General features: G+C 57.0%; 1 protein-coding gene across 1 annotated transcript in view; it reads right to left on the bottom strand.

The window, feature by feature from the left end:
• Positions 1-19789, bottom strand: part of DNAH12 (dynein axonemal heavy chain 12) — a 111291-nt gene that overhangs the window by 84311 nt on the left and 7191 nt on the right. The window contains exons 2-5 of the mRNA XM_069736676.1: positions 19087-19334; positions 18918-19008; positions 18489-18515; positions 10886-11075 (exon numbers count right to left, since the gene is read on the bottom strand). Coding sequence (XP_069592777.1) covers positions 10886-11075; positions 18489-18515; positions 18918-19008; positions 19087-19334 — 556 coding nt within the window. The remainder of the gene's footprint in view (positions 1-10885; positions 11076-18488; positions 18516-18917; positions 19009-19086; positions 19335-19789) is intronic.

The raw sequence follows: 19789 nt of genomic DNA, 5'->3' as shown, positions 1-19789 counted from the left end.
ACTGATCCCCTGCCTCCCGGAGCACACCGATCCCCTGCCTCCCGGAGCACACCGATCCCCTGCCTCCCGGAGCGCACCGATCCCCTTCCTCCTGGACGGCACCGATCCCCTGCCTCCTGGAGCACATAGATCCCCTGCCTCCTGGAGCACATACTGTAGATCCCCTGCCTCCTGGAGCGCACCGATCCCCTGCCTCCTGGAGCGCACCGATCCCCTGACTCCTGGAGCACACAGATTCCCTGCCTCCTGGAGCGCACCGATCCCCTTCCTCCAGGAAAGCACCGATCCCCTGCCTCCTGGAGCACACAGATCCCCTGCCTCCCAGAGAGCACTGATCCCCTGCCTCCCAGAGCACACCGATCCCTTTCCTCTAGGAACGCACCGATCCCCTACCTCCCGGAGCACACTGATCCCCTGCTTCCTGGAGCGCACTGATCCCCTGCCTCCTGAAGCACACTGATCCCCTGCCTCCCAAAGAGCACCGATCCCCTGCCTTCTGGAGAACACTGATCCCCTGCCACTTGGGCACACTGATCCCCTGCCTCCCAGAGAGCACCGATCCCCTGCCTCCCGGAGCGCACCGATCCCCTTCCTCCTGGACGGCATAGATCCCCTGCCTCCTGGAGCACATAGATCCCCTGCCTCCTGGAGCACATACTGTAGATCCCCTGCCTCCTGGAGCGCACCGATCCCCTGCCTCCTGGAGCGCACCGATCCCCTGACTCCTGGAGCACACATATTCCCTGCCTCCTGGAGCGCACCGATCCCCTTCCTCCAGGAAAGCACTGATCCCCTGCCTCCTGGAGCACACAGATCCCCTGCCTCCCAGAGAGCACTGATCCCCTGCCTCCCAGAGCACACCGATCCCTTTCCTCTAGGAACGCACCGATCCCCTGCCTCCCGGAGCACACTGATCCCCTGCTTCCTGGAGCGCACTGATCCCCTGCCTCCTGAAGCACACTGATCCCCTGCCTCCCAGAGAGCACCGATCCCCTGCCTTCTGGAGAACACTGATCCCCTGCCACTTGGGCACACTGATCCCCTGCCTCCCAGAGAACACCGATCCCCTGCCTCCCGGAGCGCACCGATCCCCTGCCTCCCGGAGCGCACCGATCTCCTGCCTCCCGGAGCTCACCGATCCCCTGCCTCCTGGAGCGCACCGATCCCCTGCCTCCCTGCGCGCACCGATCCCCTGCCTCCCTGTGCGCACTGATCCCCTGCCTCCTGGAGCACACAACGATCCCCTGCCTCCTAGAGCGCACCGATCCCCTGCCTCCTGGAGCACACCGATCCCCTGCCTCCCGGAGCGCACCGATCCCCTGCCTCCCGCAGCGCACTGATCCCCTTCCTGTAGGAACGCACCGTTCCCCTGCCTCCCGGAGCGCACTAATCCCCTGCCTCCTGGAGCACACAACGATCTCCTGCCTCCTGGAGCGCACCGATCCCCTGCCTCCTGGAGCGCACCGACCCCCTGCCTCCTGGAGCGCACCGATCCCCTGCCTCCCGGAGCGCACCGATCCCCTGCCTCCCGGAGCGCACCGATCCTCTGCCTCCCGGAGCGCACCGATCCCCTGCCTCCCGGAGCGCACCGATCCCCTGCCTCCCGGAGCGCACCGATCCCCTGCCTCCCGGAGCGCACCGATCTCCTGCCTCCTGGAGCGCACCGATCCCCTGCCTTCCGGAGCGCACTGATCTCCTGCCTCAGTGAGCACACTGATCCCCTGCCTCCTGGAGCACACAACGATCCCCTGCCTCCTGGAGCACACCGATCCCCTGCCTCCTGGAGCGCACCGATCCCCTGCCTCCTGGAGCGCACCGATGCCCTGCCTCCCAGAGCGCAGTGATCCCCTGCCTCCTTGAGCACACAACGATCCCCTGCCTCCTGGAGCGCACTGATCCCCTGCCTCCTGGAGCACACAGATCCCCTGCCTCCCAGAGAGCACTGATCCCCTGCCTCCCAAAGCACACCGATCCCTTTCCTCTAGGAACGCACCGATCCCCTGCCTCCCGGAGCACACTGATCCCCTGCTTCCTGGAGCGCACTGATCCCCTGCCTCCTGAAGCACACTGATCCCCTGCCTCCCAGAGAGCACCGATCCCCTGCCTTCTGGAGAACACTGATCCCCTGCCACTTGGGCACACTGATCCCCTGCCTCCCAGAGAACACCGATCCCCTGCCTCCTGGAGCACACAACGATCCCCTGCCTCCTAGAGCGCACCGATCCCCTGCCTCCTGGAGCACACCGATCCCCTGCCTCCCGGAGCGCACCGATCCCCTGCCTCCCGCAGCGCACTGATCCCCTTCCTGTAGGAACGCACCGTTCCCCTGCCTCCCGGAGCGCACTAATCCCCTGCCTCCTGGAGCACACAACGATCTCCTGCCTCCTGGAGCGCACCGATCCCCTGCCTCCTGGAGCGCACCGACCCCCTGCCTCCTGGAGCGCACCGATCCCCTGCCTCCCGGAGCGCACCGATCCCCTGCCTCCCGGAGCGCACCGATCCTCTGCCTCCCGGAGCGCACCGATCCCCTGCCTCCCGGAGCGCACCGATCCCCTGCCTCCCGGAGCGCACCGATCCCCTGCCTCCCGGAGCGCACCGATCTCCTGCCTCCTGGAGCGCACCGATCCCCTGCCTTCCGGAGCGCACTGATCTCCTGCCTCAGTGAGCACACTGATCCCCTGCCTCCTGGAGCACACAACGATCCCCTGCCTCCTGGAGCACACCGATCCCCTGCCTCCTGGAGCGCACCGATCCCCTGCCTCCTGGAGCGCACCGATGCCCTGCCTCCCGGAGCGCACCGATCCCCTGCCTCCCGGAGCGCACCGATCTCCTGCCTCCCGGAGCTCACCGATCCCCTGCCTCCTGGAGCGCACCGATCCCCTGCCTCCCTGCGCGCACCGATCCCCTGCCTCCCTGTGCGCACTGATCCCCTGCCTCCTGGAGCACACAACGATCCCCTGCCTCCTAGAGCGCACCGATCCCCTGCCTCCTGGAGCACACCGATCCCCTGCCTCCCGGAGCGCACCGATCCCCTGCCTCCCGCAGCGCACTGATCCCCTTCCTGTAGGAACGCACCGTTCCCCTGCCTCCCGGAGCGCACTAATCCCCTGCCTCCTGGAGCACACAACGATCTCCTGCCTCCTGGAGCGCACCGATCCCCTGCCTCCTGGAGCGCACCGACCCCCTGCCTCCTGGAGCGCACCGATCCCCTGCCTCCCGGAGCGCACCGATCCCCTGCCTCCCGGAGCGCACCGATCCTCTGCCTCCCGGAGCGCACCGATCCCCTGCCTCCCGGAGCGCACCGATCCCCTGCCTCCCGGAGCGCACCGATCCCCTGCCTCCCGGAGCGCACCGATCTCCTGCCTCCTGGAGCGCACCGATCCCCTGCCTTCCGGAGCGCACTGATCTCCTGCCTCAGTGAGCACACTGATCCCCTGCCTCCTGGAGCACACAACGATCCCCTGCCTCCTGGAGCACACCGATCCCCTGCCTCCTGGAGCGCACCGATCCCCTGCCTCCTGGAGCGCACCGATGCCCTGCCTCCCAGAGCGCAGTGATCCCCTGCCTCCTTGAGCACACAACGATCCCCTGCCTCCTGGAGCGCACTGATCCCCTGCCTCCTGGAGCACACAGATCCCCTGCCTCCCAGAGAGCACTGATCCCCTGCCTCCCAAAGCACACCGATCCCTTTCCTCTAGGAACGCACCGATCCCCTGCCTCCCGGAGCACACTGATCCCCTGCTTCCTGGAGCGCACTGATCCCCTGCCTCCTGAAGCACACTGATCCCCTGCCTCCCAGAGAGCACCGATCCCCTGCCTTCTGGAGAACACTGATCCCCTGCCACTTGGGCACACTGATCCCCTGCCTCCCAGAGAACACCGATCCCCTGCCTCCTGGAGCACACAACGATCCCCTGCCTCCTAGAGCGCACCGATCCCCTGCCTCCTGGAGCACACCGATCCCCTGCCTCCCGGAGCGCACCGATCCCCTGCCTCCCGCAGCGCACTGATCCCCTTCCTGTAGGAACGCACCGTTCCCCTGCCTCCCGGAGCGCACTAATCCCCTGCCTCCTGGAGCACACAACGATCTCCTGCCTCCTGGAGCGCACCGATCCCCTGCCTCCTGGAGCGCACCGACCCCCTGCCTCCTGGAGCGCACCGATCCCCTGCCTCCCGGAGCGCACCGATCCCCTGCCTCCCGGAGCGCACCGATCCTCTGCCTCCCGGAGCGCACCGATCCCCTGCCTCCCGGAGCGCACCGATCCCCTGCCTCCCGGAGCGCACCGATCCCCTGCCTCCCGGAGCGCACCGATCTCCTGCCTCCTGGAGCGCACCGATCCCCTGCCTTCCGGAGCGCACTGATCTCCTGCCTCAGTGAGCACACTGATCCCCTGCCTCCTGGAGCACACAACGATCCCCTGCCTCCTGGAGCACACCGATCCCCTGCCTCCTGGAGCGCACCGATCCCCTGCCTCCTGGAGCGCACCGATGCCCTGCCTCCCAGAGCGCAGTGATCCCCTGCCTCCTTGAGCACACAACGATCCCCTGCCTCCTGGAGCGCACTGATCCCCTGCCTCCTGGAGCACACAGATCCCCTGCCTCCCAGAGAGCACTGATCCCCTGCCTCCCAAAGCACACCGATCCCTTTCCTCTAGGAACGCACCGATCCCCTGCCTCCCGGAGCACACTGATCCCCTGCTTCCTGGAGCGCACTGATCCCCTGCCTCCTGAAGCACACTGATCCCCTGCCTCCCAGAGAGCACCGATCCCCTGCCTTCTGGAGAACACTGATCCCCTGCCACTTGGGCACACTGATCCCCTGCCTCCCAGAGAACACCGATCCCCTGCCTCCCGGAGCGCACCGATCCCCTGCCTCCTGGAGCGCACCGATCTCCTGCCTCCCGGAGCTCACCGATCCCCTGCCTCCTGGAGCGCACCGATCCCCTGCCTCCCTGCGCGCACCGATCCCCTGCCTCCCTGTGCGCACTGATCCCCTGCCTCCTGGAGCACACAACGATCCCCTGCCTCCTAGAGCGCACCGATCCCCTGCCTCCTGGAGCACACAACGATCTCCTGCCTCCTGGAGCGCACCGATCCCCTGCCTCCTGGAGCGCACCGACCCCCTGCCTCCCGGAGCACACCGATCCCCTGCCTCCCGGAGCGCACCGATCCTCTGCCTCCCGGAGCGCACCGATCCCCTGCCTCCCGGAGCGCACCGATCCCCTGCCTCCCGGAGCGCACCGATCCCCTGCCTCCCGGAGCGCACCGATCCCCTGCCTCCCGGAGCGCACCGATCTCCTGCCTCCTGGAGCGCACCGATCCCCTGCCTTCCGGAGCGCACTGATCTCCTGCCTCAGTGAGCACACTGATCCCCTGCCTCCTGGAGCACACAACGATCCCCTGCCTCCTGGAGCACACCGATCCCCTGCCTCCCGGAGCGCACCGATCCCCTTCCTCTAGGAACGCACCGTTCCCCTGCCTCCTGGAGCGCACCGATCCCCTGCCTCCTGGAGCGCACCGATGCCCTGCCTCCCAGAGCGCAGTGATCCCCTGCCTCCTTGAGCACACAACGATCCCCTGCCTCCTGGAGCGCACTGATCCCCTGCCTCCTGGAACACACAGATCCCCTGCCTCCCAGAGAGCACTGATGCCCTGCCTCCCAGAGAGCACTGTTCCCCTGCCTCAAGGAGCGCACTGATCCCCTGCCTCAAGGAGCGCCCCGATCCCCTTCCTCCAGGAATGCACAGATCCCCTGCCTCAAGGAGCGCATCGATCCACTGCCTCCTGGAGCACACTGATCCCCTGCCTCCTGGAGCGCACCGATCCCCTGCCTCCTGGAGCGCACCGATCCCCTGCCTCCTGGAGCACACCGATCCCCTGCCTCCCAGAGCGCACCGATCCCCTTCCTCTAGGAACGCACTGTTCCCCTGCCTCCCGGAGCGCACTGATCCCCTGCCTCCTGGAGCACACAACGATCCCCTGCCTCCTGGAGCGCGCTGATCCCCCTGCCTCCCGGAGCGCACCGATCCCCTGCCTCCCGGAGCACACCAATCCCCTGCCTCCTGGAGCGCACCGATCCCCTGCCTCCTGGAGCGCACCGATCTCCTGCCTTCCGGAGCGCAGTGATCCCCTACCTCCCTGAGCACACTGATTCCCTGCCTCCTGGAGCGCACCGATCCCCTTCCTCTAGGAACGCACCGTTCCCCTGCCTCCTGGAGCGCACCGATCCCCTGCCTCCTGGAACGCACCGATGCCCTGCCTCCTGGAGCGCACCGATCCCCTGCCTCCCAGAGCACCGATCCCCTGCCTCCCAGAGCACCGATCCCCTGCCTCCCGGAGCGCACCGATCCCCTGCCTCCTGGAGCGCACCGATCCCCTGCCTCCCGGAGCGCACCGATCCCCTTCCTCTAGGAACGCACCGTTCCCCTGCCTCCTGGAGAACACCAATCCTCTGCCTCCTGGAACGCACCGATGCCCTGCCTCCCAGAGCGCACTGATCCTCTGCCTCCTGGAGCACACCGATCCCCTGCCTCCCGGGGCGCACCGATCCCCTTCCTCCTGGAGCGCACTGATCCCCTGCCTCCTGGAGCACATAGATCCCCTGCCTCCTGGAGCACATACTGTAGATCCCCTGCCTCCTGGAGCGCACCGATCCCCTGCCTCCTGGAGCGCACCGATCCCCTGCCTCCTGGAGCGCACCGATCCCCTGCCTCCTGAAGCACATAGATCCCCTGCCTCCTGAAGCACATACTGTAGATCCCCTGCCTCCTGGAGCGCACCGATCCCCTGCCTCCTGGAGCGCACCGATCCCCTGACTCCTGGAGCACACAGATTCCCTGCCTCCAGGAGCGCACCGATATCCTTCCTCCAGGAACACACCAATCCCCTGCCTCCTGGAGCACACAGATCCCCTGCCTCCCAGAGAGCACTGATGCCCTGCCTCCCAGAGAGCACTGTTCCCCTGCCTCAAGGAGCGCACTGATGTCCTGCTTCAAGGAGCGCACCGATCCCCTTCCTCCAGGAATGCGCAGATCCCCTGCCTCAAGGAGTGCATTGATCCCCTGCCTCCTGGAGCACACTGATCCTCTGCCTCCTGGAGCGCACCGATCCCCTGCCTCCTGGAGCGCACCGATCCCCTGCCTCCTGGAGCGCACCGATCCCCTGCCTCCTGGAGAGCACCGATCCCCTGACTCCTGGAGCACACAGATTCCCTGCCTCCTGGAGCGCACCGATCCCCTTCCTCCAGGAATGCACCGATCCCCTGCCTCCTGGAGCACACAGATCCCCTGCCTCCCAGAGAGCACTGATGCCCTGCCTCCCAGAGAGCACTGTTCCCCTGCCTCAAGGAGCGCACTGATCCCCTGCCTCAAGGAGCGCACCGATCCCCTTCCTCCAGGAATGCACAGATCCCCTGCCTCAAGGAGCGCATCGATCGCCTGCCTCCTGGAGCACACTGATCCCCTGCCTCCTGGAGCGCACCGATCCCCTGCCTCCTGGAGCGCATTGATCCCCTGCCTCCCAGAGCGCACCGATCCCCTTCCTCTAGGAACGCACTGTTCCTCTGCCTCCCGGAGCGCACTGATCCCCTGCCTCCTGGAGCACACAACGATCCCCTGCCTCCTGGAGCGCACTGATCCCCCTGCCTCCCGGAGCGCACCGATCCCCTGCCTCCCGGAGCACACCAATCCCCTGCCTCCTGGAGCGCACCGATCCCCTGCCTCCTGGAGCGCACCGATCTCCTGCCTTCCGGAGCGCAGTGATCCCCTGCCTCCCTGAGCACACTGATCCCCTGCCTCCTGGAGCACACAACGATCCCCTGCCTCCCGGAGCGCACCGATCCCCTTCCTCTAGACACGCACCTTTCCCCTGCCTCCTGGAGCGCACCGATCCCCTGCCTCCTGGAACGCACCGATGCCCTGCCTCCCAGAGCGCACTGATCCCCTGCCTCCTGGAGCACACAACGATCCCCTGCCTCATGGAGCGCACTGATCCCCTGCCTCCTGGAGCGCACCGATCCCCTGCCTCCCAGAGCGCACCAATCCCCTGCCTCCTGGAGCACACCGATCCCCTGCCTCCTGGAGCACACCGATCCCCTGCCTCCTGGAGCACACCGATCCCCTGCCTCCCGGAGCGCACCGATCCCCTTCCTCTAGGAACACACCGTTCCCCTGCCTCCTAGAGCACACCGATCCTCTGCCTCCTGGAACGCACCGATGCCCTGCCTCCCAGAGCGCACTGATCCCCTGCCTCCCAGAGCGCACTGATCCCCTGCCTCCTGGAGCACACCGATCCCCTGCCTCCCGGGGCGCACCGATCCACTTCCTCCTGGAGCGCACCGATCCCCTGCCTCCTGGAGCACATAGATCCCCTGCCTCCTGGAGCACATACTCTAGATCCCCTGCCTCCTGGAGCGCACCGATCCCCTGCCTCCTGGAGCGTACCGACCCCCTGCCTCCTGGAGCGCACCGATCCCCTGCCTCCTGGAGCACATACTGTAGATCCCCTGCCTCCTGGAGCGCACCGATCCCCTGCCTCCTGGAGCGCACCGATCCCCTGACTCCTGGAGCACACAGATTCCCTGCCTCCTGGAGCGCACCGATCCCCTGCCTCCTGGAGCACACAGATCCCCTGCCTCCCAGAGAGCACTGATGCCCTGCCTACCAGAGAGCACTGTTCCCCTGCCTCAAGGAGCGCACTAATGTCCTGCCTCAAGGAGCGCACCGATCCCATTCCTACAGGAATGCACAGATCCCCTGCCTCAAGGAGTGCATTGATCCCCTGCCTCCTGGAGCACACTGATCCCCTGCCTCCTGGAGCGCACCGATCCCCTGCCTCCTGGAGCGCACCGATCCCCTGCCTCCTGGAGCGCACCGATCCCCTTCCTCCTGGAGCCCACCGATCCCCTGCCTCCTGGAGTACACTGATCCCCTGCCTCAAGGAGCCCACTGATCCCCTGCCTCCTGGAGCGCACCGATCCCCTTCCTCCAGGAACGCACCGATCCCCTGCCTCCTGGAGCGCACAGATCCCCTGCCTCAAACAGTGCACTGATCCCCTGCCTCTTGGCTTCTTGCTTGCCAGGAGTTTTTTTTGCACCTGACTGGCAGTGTAGACCAGTAGTTTGGTGGCGCCGCTGTATCGTACTGTGCGTTCTGCGATGCAGCATCAGAGGAGCACAGGAACACTGAATCTGGCTGAATCCAAGCTTTATAGAAAAGACCTTGCAACTGCTGTGACCCTCGCCAAGAGGACCGGCCAGGGCTGATAGACTGCAGTGGTGGCCGGCAACATAGACAACAAGCAGTAATCTAGAACATTAAAAATTCCTTCATTCTTGAGAGAGTATATTTAATAAGAAATAAATCCCACATTTTCGAGAAATTCCTAACGAATTGACCTAATCAATTAACAGTTCATTTTGTGATTAAATGAGCATACCATGCATTTTCTTAGGGTTTGTTAAGATGGCAAAACTGAAATTTCACCAGTCTACATTAAGGGTATGTGAACACGTCAGGATTTCTTGCAGAAATTTTAGGCTAGGGTCACATTGCGTTAGTGCAATCTGTTTAGCGCTAGCGCTAGCGGATTGCGCTAACGCAATGTTTTTTATGGGGCTGCGGTCGGGGTCGCGGTAACGTCCCCGCTCTCGCAGATCCCCGGCGCGTCGCTAGCGCGTGCCGAACATGGCACGCGCTAGTGAAGCGCGTTCCCATTAGCGTGAATGGGCGCGTTAACGGCCGCGTTGCACGGCGTTAATTTCGCCGTGCAACGCTGTCCGTTTAACGCGGTCCCATAACGCAATGGGAACCCAGCCTTAATGACAAAAATTGGACATTTCTGCCAGAAATCCGCATGCGTTTTTTTTCGCGTTTTTCATGCGTTTTTGACGCGTTTTTTGTGCGTTTTTCCCAAATGCATAGAATAACGGGAAAAACGCAGAAAATCCGCAAAATTAATGAACATGCTGCTTTTTTTACCGCAATGCGCTTTTTCGTGGAAAAAAACGCATCATGTGCACAAAACATGCAGAATGCATTCTAAATGGTAGGATGCATAATGAATGCGTTTTTAATGAGTTTTTAATGAGTTTTTATCGCGAAAAAACCTGAACGTGTGCATATAGCCTTAATAAGTAAATTGCCTCAACAGAGGACTAGAACGCTTGTGTAGCGCTAGAATGGCCTAAAAGTCTCCTTCGGCTATGTGCACACGTTGCGGATTAGCCTTAGGAATTTCTGGTGCGGATTCTGCCTCTCCTGGCAGAAAATGCAGCTGCAGATTTGTCGCGTTTTTTTGTGCGTTTTTGCTGCGGATTTTTTGCGGATTTCCTGCGGTTTTTACCCCTGCGGATTTCTACTGTATAATGGAATGGGTACAAAAACGCTGCAGATCCGCAAAAAATAAGTGACGTGCTACTTCTTTTAATCCGCAGCGTTTCCACACCGGATTTTCTGCAACGTGTGCACAGCTTTTTTTTTTCTCATTGATTTACATTGTACTGTAAATCAATTGCGGATCTGCAGCGTTTCTGAACCGCAGAGAATCCGCAGCGTGTGCACATAGCCTTACACTGACATGTCAGGATGTCGCTCTGCACAAGGAGAGAGGTTACCCTTATGCCCTAACACATTAAATGTGTGGTTAACAACAGAAATGACCAGTATGTGGCTGGTACTGTAATATGCTGCAGATTTTCTGTGCAGATTTGTGCAGCATTTATGCTCCTTGTGCATTTGTCCTAATATTGAATTGTAGCGGCTCCATGGGCCGTAATATTGGCTTTGTGCAAATGGTGCTGTTACTGGTGATAAGTAATGGGGGCTTTAGTCTACAAGTACGGGGACATGCTTGGCTGCAGGGCATTTAAATTCAGGTTGGACTCACCCAAGTGTGTCTTCATACTTTTCTCAAAATCTTGGGAAACTTCCTCCAACAGTTCTTTGACCAGAGCCTCCCTGTGCTTCCCCTTCTGGAGAGTCCGTGGCACAAAGCTGAGCATGGAGTCCAGCCAGTGCTTCTGTATGGGCACCACGGGGCCGCACTCCACACTTCTCTTCATGAACAGATAATTCATCTGCAAGAGAAAACAAGAGAATGACCACAAAAGAAATCCAAACCCCGACACCCAAACAAATGTGAGGCATAGTGATCAGGAGAGCGAAAGTCCGGTCTGTCAACCGGCATAATGAAAACAACAAAAGGCAACCAGCAGAATAGTGAGTGCAGCTCTGGGGTATAATACAGGGTGTAACTCAGGATCAGTAATGTATGTACACAGTGACTGCACCAGCAGAATAATGAGTGCAGCTCTGGGGTATAATACAGGATGTAACTCAGGATCAGTAATGTAATGTATGTACACAGTGACTGCAGCAGCAGAATAGTGAGTGCAGCTCTGGGGTATAATACAGGATGTAACTCAGGATCAGTAATGTAATGTATGTACATAGTGACTGCATCAGCAGAATAGTGAGTGCAGCTCTGGGGTATAATACAGGATGTAACTCAGGATCAGTAATGTAATGTATGTACACAGTGACTGCACCAGCAGAATAGTGAGTGCAGCTCTGGGGTATAATACAGGGTGTAACTCAGGATCAGTAATGTAATGTATGTACATAGTGACTGCACCAGCAGAATAATGAGTGCAGCTCTGGGGTATAATACAGGATGTAACTCAGGATCAGTAACGTAATGTATGTACACAGTGACTGCACCAGCAGAATAGTGAGTGCAGCTCTGGGGTATAATACAGGGTGTAACTCAGGATCAGTAATGTAATGTATGTACACAGTGACTGCAGCAGCAGAATAGTGAGTGCAGCTCTGGGGTATAATACAGGATGTAACTCAGGATCAGTAATGTAATGTATGTACATAGTGACTGCATCAGCAGAATAGTGAGTGCAGCTCTGGGGTATAATACAGGATGTAACTCAGGATCAGTAATGTAATGTATGTACACAGTGACTGCACCAGCAGAATAGTGAGTGCAGCTCTGGGGTATAATACAGGGTGTAACTCAGGATCAGTAATGTAATGTATGTACATAGTGACTGCACCAGCAGAATAGTGAGTGCATCTCTGGGGTATAATACAGGATGTAACTCAGGATCAGTAATGTAATGTATGTACACAGTGACTGCAGCAGCAGAATAGTGAGTGCAGCTCTGGGGTATAATACAGGGTGTAACTCAGGATCAGTAATGTAATGTATGTACATAGTGACTGCACCAGCAGAATAGTGAGTGCATCTCTGGGGTATAATACAGGATGTAACTCAGGATCAGTAATGTAATGTATGTACACAGTGACTGCAGCAGCAGAATAGTGAGTGCAGCTCTGGGGTATAATACAGGGTGTAACTCAGGATCAGTAATGTAATGTATGTACACAGTGACTGCACCAGCAGAATAGTGAGTGCAGCTCTGGGGTATAATACAGGATGTAACTCAGGATCAGTAATGTAATGTATGTACACAGTGACTGCACCAGCAGAATAGTGAGTGCAGCTCTGGGGTATAATACAGGATGTAACTCAGGATCAGTAATGTAATGTATGTACACAGTGACTGCACCAGCAGAATAGTGAGTGCAGCTCTGGGGTATAATACAGGGTGTAACTCAGGATCAGTAATGTAATGTATGTACACAGTGACTGCACCAGCAGAATAGTGAGTGCAGCTCTGGGGTATAATACAGGATGTAACGCAGGATCAGTAATGTAATGTATGTACACAGTGACTGCTCCAGCAGAATAGTGAGTGCAGCTCTGGAGTATAATACAGGATGTAACTCAGGATCAGTAATGTAATGCATGTACACAGTGACTGCACCAGCAGAATAGTGAGTGCAGCTCTGGGGTATAATACAGGATGTAACGCAGGATCAGTAATGTAATGTATGTACACAGTGACTGCACCAGCAGAATAGTGAGTGCAGCTCTGGGGTATAATACAGGATGTAACGCAGGATCAGTAATGTAATGTATGTACACAGTGACTGCTCCAGCAGAATAGTGAGTGCAGCTCTGGGGTATAATACAGGATGTAACTCGGGATCAGTAATGTAATGTATGTACACAGTGACTGCACCAGCAGAATAGTGAGCGCAGCTCTGGGGTATAATACAGGATGTAACTCGGGATCAGTAATGTAATGTATGTACACAGTGACTGCACTGTTGTGAATTCTGTTGTCGGGCTCCCTCCTGTGGTCATGAATGGTACTTCGGCTGGTTCTGTCTATGGACTTCCTCTGGTGGGTGTTTCTGAGTCTCACAGGTGACGAGGTTAATTCGTTAGCTGCTGCTCTATTTAACTCCACTTAGATCTTTGCTCCATGCCACCTGTCAATGTTCCAGTATTGGTCTGTTCACTCCTGGATCGTTCTTGTGACCTGTCTTCCCATCAGAAGCTAAGTTCCAGCTTGTATTTCTTTGGTTTGCTATTTTTCTGTCCAGCTTGCTATTTAATTTGTTGTCTTGCTTGCTTGAAGCTCTGGGACGCAGAGGGAGCGCCTCCGCACCGTGAGTCGGTGCGGAGGGTCTTTTTGCGCCCTCTGCGTGGTCTTTTTGTAGGTTTTTGTGCTGACCGCAAAGTAACCTTTCCTATCCTCGGTCTGTTCAGTAAGTCGGGCCTCACTTTGCTAAATCTATTTCATCTTTGTGTTTGTATTTTCATCTTTACTCACAGTCATTATATGTGGGGGGCTGCCTTTTCCTTTGGGGAATTTCTCTGAGGCAAGGTAGGCTTTATTTTTCTATCTTCAGGGCTAGCTAGTTTCTTAGGCTGTGCCGAGTTGCATAGGGAGCGTTAGGCGCAATCCACGGCTATTTCTAGTGTGTGTGATAGGATTAGGGATTGCGGTCAGCAGAGTTCCCACGTCCCAGAGCTCGTCCTTATTATCAGTGACTATCAGGTCATTCCGTGTGCTCTTAACCACCAGGTCCATTATTGTCCTGACCACCAGGTCATAACACTGCACCAGCAGAATAGTGTGTGCAGCTCTGGGGTATAATACAGGCAGGCTCGGACTGGCCCACCGGAGAACCGGAGGATTCTCCGGTGGGCCCAGGCACTGACACCTGCTGTGTGGGCCCCCACTGCTCCAGGGCCCCCCCCCACCTCCCTCCCACCCTCCTTCCTTCCTTGAAGACGATACTCACCCTGCTCCAGCGATGGTTGGTCTCGGCGTCTGCAGCTCAGCTCCTCCTGCTTGAGCGGTCACGTTGTACCGCTCATTAAGGTCATGAATATGCGCATATTCATGACCTTAATTAGCGGTATCACATGACCGCTCAAGCAGGAAGAAGGTGCTGCGCCGGAAGTCGGGACAGAGCCTGGAGCCATGTCTACGCGGCCGCGCGGTGTGTGGGACAGGACAGGTGAGTCTGAGGGACGGGTCAGGTCAGGTGAGTATGAGGGATGGGGGCGGGGCGTCCTCCAGTGCGGCGCTGATAGCAGGAGATCTCCTGTGCTGTGGAGAGAGGCTGAGAAGCAGCGCAATGGTGGGGGCTCTGTACATGACAGGAGTACTCCATGGGGCTGATCTGAGGGTTGTGGGGGCACAGATAAGCGGACGTTCCTACATGGGGGCTGTACAGAGAGCAGGGTGACTTTTGAATGTGGGGAAGGAGGGGGTACTGTCACATGGGGGTCTGTGGGGAAGGAGGGGGTGCTGTCACGTGGTGGTCTTTGGGGAAGGAGGGGGTGCTGTCACGTGGGGGTCTGTGGGGAAGGAGGGGGTGCTGTCACGTGGGGGTCTTTGGGGAAGGAGGGGGTGCTGTCACGTGCGGGTCTTTGGGGAAGGAGGGGGTGCTGTCATGTGGGGGTCTGTGGGGAAGGAGGGGGTGCTGTCATGTGGGGGTCTGTGGGGAAGGAGGGGGTGCTGTCACGTGGGGGTCTGTGGGGAAGGAGGGGGTGCTGTCAGGTGGGGGTCTGTGGGGAAGGAGGGGGTGCTGTCACGTGGGGGTCTTTGGGGAAGGAGGGGGTGCTGTCACGTGGGGGTCTTTGGGGAAGGAGGGGGTGCTGTCATGTGGGGGTCTGTGGGGAAGGAGGGGGTGCTGTCACGTGGGGGTCTGTGGGGAAGGAGGGGGTGCTGTCACGTGGGGGTCTTTGGGGAAGGAGGGGGTGCTGTCACGTGGGGGTCTGTGGGGAAGGAGGGGGTGCTGTCACGTGGGGGTCTTTGGGGAAGGAGGGGGTGCTGTCACGTGGGGGTCTTTGGGGAAGGAGGGGGTGCTGTCATGTGGGGGTCTGTGGGGAAGGAGGGGGTGCTGTCACGTGGGGGTCTGTGGGGAAGGAGGGGGTGATGTCACGTGGGGGTCTGTGGAGAAGGAGGGGGTGCTGTCACGTGGGGTCTTTGGGGAAGGAGGGGGTGCTGTCACGTGGGGGTCTTTGGGGAAGGAGGGGGTGCTGTCACGTGGGGGTCTTTGGGGAAGGAGGGGGTGCTGTCACGTGGGGGTCTTTGGGGAACGAGGGGGTGCTGTCAGGTGGGGGTCTGTGGGGAAGAAGGGGGTGCTGTCACGTGGGGGTCTGTGGAGAAGGAGGGGGTGCTGTCACGTGGGGGTCTGGGGAAGGAGGGGGTGCTGTCACGTGGGGGTCTGTGGGGAGGGAGGGGGTGCTGTCACGTGGGGGTCTGTGGGGAGGGAGGGGATGCTGTCACACACATGGGGGGTCTGTGGGGAAGGAGGGGGTGCTGTCACACACATGGGGGGGTCTGTGGGGAAGGAGGGGGTGCTATCACACACATGGGGGAGTCTGTGGGGAAGGAGGGGGTGCTGTCACACACATGGGGGTTCTGAAGGAGGACATAAGCCGGCGCGCCATGCAAGATGGGAGCGGGGGGTTGAGAGATAAGCCATGCATACAGGGGGGGATAAGATCCATGCATTCGGGGGGGAATACGAGCCATGCATTCAGGGGGGGAATATGAGCCAAGCATAGAGGGGGGAATATGAGCCATGCATTCAGGGGGGGGGGGAATGTGAGCCATGCATACAGGAGGGGGGGGGGTCATTATACAGCATTGAGCATCATGTGGGATCATTATACAGTATTGAGCATCATCTGTGGCCATTATACAGTATTGAGCATCATGTGTGGCCATTATACAGTGTTGAGCATCATGTGGGGCCATTGTACAGTATTGAGCATCATGTGTGGCCGTTATACAGTATTGAGCATCATGTGTGGCCAATGGACATTATACAGTATGGAGCATCATGTGTGGCCGTTTTACAGTATGGAGCATCATGTGTGGCCATTATACAGTATGGAGCATCATGCGTGGCCGTTATACAGTATGGAGCATCATGTGTGGCCGTTATACAGTATGGAGCATCATTTGTGGCCATTATACAGTATTGAGCATCATGTGGGATCATTATACAATATGGAGAACTGTGTGTGGCCGTTATACAGTATGGAGCATCATGTGTGGCCGTTATACAGTATGGAGCATCATGTGTGGCCATTATACAGTATGGAGCATCATGTGTGGCCGTTATACAGTATGGAGCATCATGTGTGGCCGTTATACAGTATGGAGCATCATTTGTGGCCATTATACAGTATTGAGCATCATGTGGGATCATTATACAATATGGAGAACTGTGTGTGGCCGTTATACAGTATGGAGCATCATGTGTGGCCGTTATACAGTATGGAGCATCATTTGTGGCCATTATACAGTATTGAGCATCATGTGGGATCATTATACAATATGGAGAACTGTGTGCGGCCATTATACAGTATGGAGCATCATGTGTGGCCATTATACAGTATGGAGCGTCATTTGTGGCCATTATACAGTATGGAGCATCATCTGTGGCCATTATACAGTATGGAGCATCATGTGTGGCCATTATACAGTATGGAGCATCATTTGTGGCCATTATACAGTATGGAGCATCATTTGTGGCCATTATACAGTATTGAGCATCATGTGGGATCATTATACAATATGGAGAACTGTGTGTGGCCGTTATACAGTATGGAGCGCTATGTGTGGCCATTATACAGTATGGAGCACTGTGTGGCCATTATACAGTATGGAGCATCATGTGTGTGGCCATTATACAGTATTGAGCATTATGTGTGGCCATATTTTTTTTTGTTTATAATTATTGTATATAAAACAGTGTGATCAGCAGTGCTGAATGGGTGTGGTTGGGACATGGATATGGGTGTGACTAGTTGTGAAATGGGTGTGGTAAGAGGCGTGGCCCAAAATTTGCCGCGGCGCACTAAGCGCGCCGCAAACTTTATACCTCCTTCCCTTCTTCAACAGTTGGGAGGTATGGTACCACATTTGCCACATCACGGCAAGTGCCGCAAATCCCATAGGGAATGAATGAGGCCGAACGCAGTATTGCTGTAAGTGATCCGTTACGCGGCAGATGCAGAAAAACTGCCCGATCTGCTGCAAAAGGCGACTTTCACATCAGCGATTCTTGCCAAAGTCTATGCCGATACTCACCAAAGGGGGAGGCAGCACTAAAAGTGCCTAGGGCAGCAGAAACTCTAAATAATGCCCTTGGGGGCTACATTCTATTCTGTGGGGGGACTGCATTATACTCAGGGTACTACATTATATTATGGGGGGCTACATCATACTATATGAGGGGGCTACAGTATACTCTATTGGGGGGCTGCATTATATTCTGTGGTGGAACTGCATTCTCTCAGGGGACTACATTATATTCTGTGGTGGGTTGCACTATACTATATGAGGTGGGCTGCATTATACCCTATGGGGGTGCTACATTATATTCTATGGTGGGGACTGTGTCATACCTGAAGGGGTTGCATTATATTTTGTGGGGTGCTGCATTATATTCTATGAGAGGGGACCGCATTATATTTTATGAGGGGGCTACATTATATTCTGTGAGGGGGCTACCCCAACCCTTGCTACATTATTAAGACGTGAACTACCTTATATTATACCCTGATATTAGCGCTTTTTACCGCACAATTGGTGGTCTTGTATCTATTTCTATGTAGCTACATAGTGGGCCCCAAGAATGATTTTCTCTGGTGGGCCCAAGGTGCTCCAGTCCGACGCTGAATACAGGGTGTAACTCGGGATCAGTAATGTATGTACACAGTGACTGCACCAGCAGAATAGTGAGTGCAGCTCTGGGGTATAATACAGGATGTAACTCAGGATCAGTAATGTAATGTATGTACACAGTGACTGCACCAGCAGAATAGTGAGTGCAGCTCTGGGGTATAATGCAGAATATAACTCATTATGAGTACAGGATAAGAAATACATAGAAGTAACATCTCCCTCCCTGAGCACAGAAAGTCTATGAGGCCGTCTGCCGCTCTGTATCTGCAGGATCTCAGTGCTGACCAGCTGCTGCCAAGTGATTTTTGAGCAATCAGGGGGGTCTCGGGTTCTGGACCCCACTCAGCTGCAGAGCGTATAAGTTAGGGAAATGGGATACATAAAAAACATAGGAATTCTTTAAATAAAACTCACCCTTAGTTTTCTCTGCTCACTGTTCATCTGTCAGAAAAAATAGGAGAATTTCACATTATATATCTAAAATAAAGTAAATGTTATCAGTAAGAAGAGACGTGTAATGTGGAGGATTCCTGAGCACTGGGATCGGCGGTGATCGGGGCACTGCGGGTCGTACGACCCATCACTACAATCAAGAGTCACATGGTTTGGCTGCAGCGGTAACATCATGACCACAGTGCACATCACTGCTGTGGCCAATCACTGAACTTAGTTGCTCTGCTGTTGCTAATGGCAAAAGTTGCCAAGCTTAGTGATTGGCAGCAGCGGTGATGTTACCACTGCAGCAAAACACTGGACCGGGGGAGGGTGAGTACTATTTGCATTTGTGGTTTTTTTACTACTAATTAGAAAAGTGATCTAATGAAAACGGATGTATGATCTCACAGTAGATGGTAACTGGGGCTCAGGGGGCGAGGGGATCCTGCGCTGCTGCTCTGTCACAGTTTCTTCATAAGCCTTTAATGCCTCCTTCATGCTGTAAAGGGAAGACATGACGGTAAGAAATAAGAAGAGACGACGACACATCTGACTCCCATCACCAGTGACGTCGTACATGATGCCATTGAGGGCCATCTGCGTCTCCCAGCTTCTCTTGTGTCTCATCAGCTTCTTGCCTATAGTGCTCAGGGAGGTGGTCGGGAGGGTGAGGGGAGGCAGGTGAACGGTGAGGCGGTCCGCAAGAGGCAGGTGAACGGTGAGGCGGTCCGCGGGAGGCAGGTGAACGGTGAGGCGGTCCGCGGGAGGCAGGTGAACGGTGAGGCGGTCCGGAGGAGGCAGGCGCGAGGTCCTGTTGGAAGCCATCTATTAAAGGGACAAACGTTAAAGAAATATTAAAGGGGTTGGGCTGAGGAACCACTGAAGATAAAAGCAGGAGCCCTTGAGGAGGAGGGTGCGTGATACGGGGTGAGAGAACTCATGTGAAGGCGAGTTTAGGGAGTGCACTGACATAACACTTCACTGCCTGGCATGGGTTCGCATTGCCGCTTTTAGCTGGGAAGTTTTTACTGATGAAAAATATTTATTTCATTTATCAAAAACTGTATTGTAAACGTGCAACAATTTACTGTAAACTATTCCTGGCCACGCAGGTACTGACCGCTATATATAAAACAAAATGCATAAAAAGCCGCACGGCTGAGCTGCGGCACTAGACTCGGTGGCACGGCCATATGTGTCGCCTCCTTCCCTGATGTTGAAATTAATACAATTGATGGACATTTGTTACTACATTATACTGTAAACCTTCTGACCACATA

The sequence above is a fragment of the Ranitomeya imitator genome, chromosome 8 (assembly GCF_032444005.1).
Source record: "Ranitomeya imitator isolate aRanImi1 chromosome 8, aRanImi1.pri, whole genome shotgun sequence".
Classification (NCBI taxonomy): domain Eukaryota; kingdom Metazoa; phylum Chordata; class Amphibia; order Anura; family Dendrobatidae; genus Ranitomeya; species Ranitomeya imitator.
This window is presented reverse-complemented; position numbering and strand designations above follow the sequence as displayed.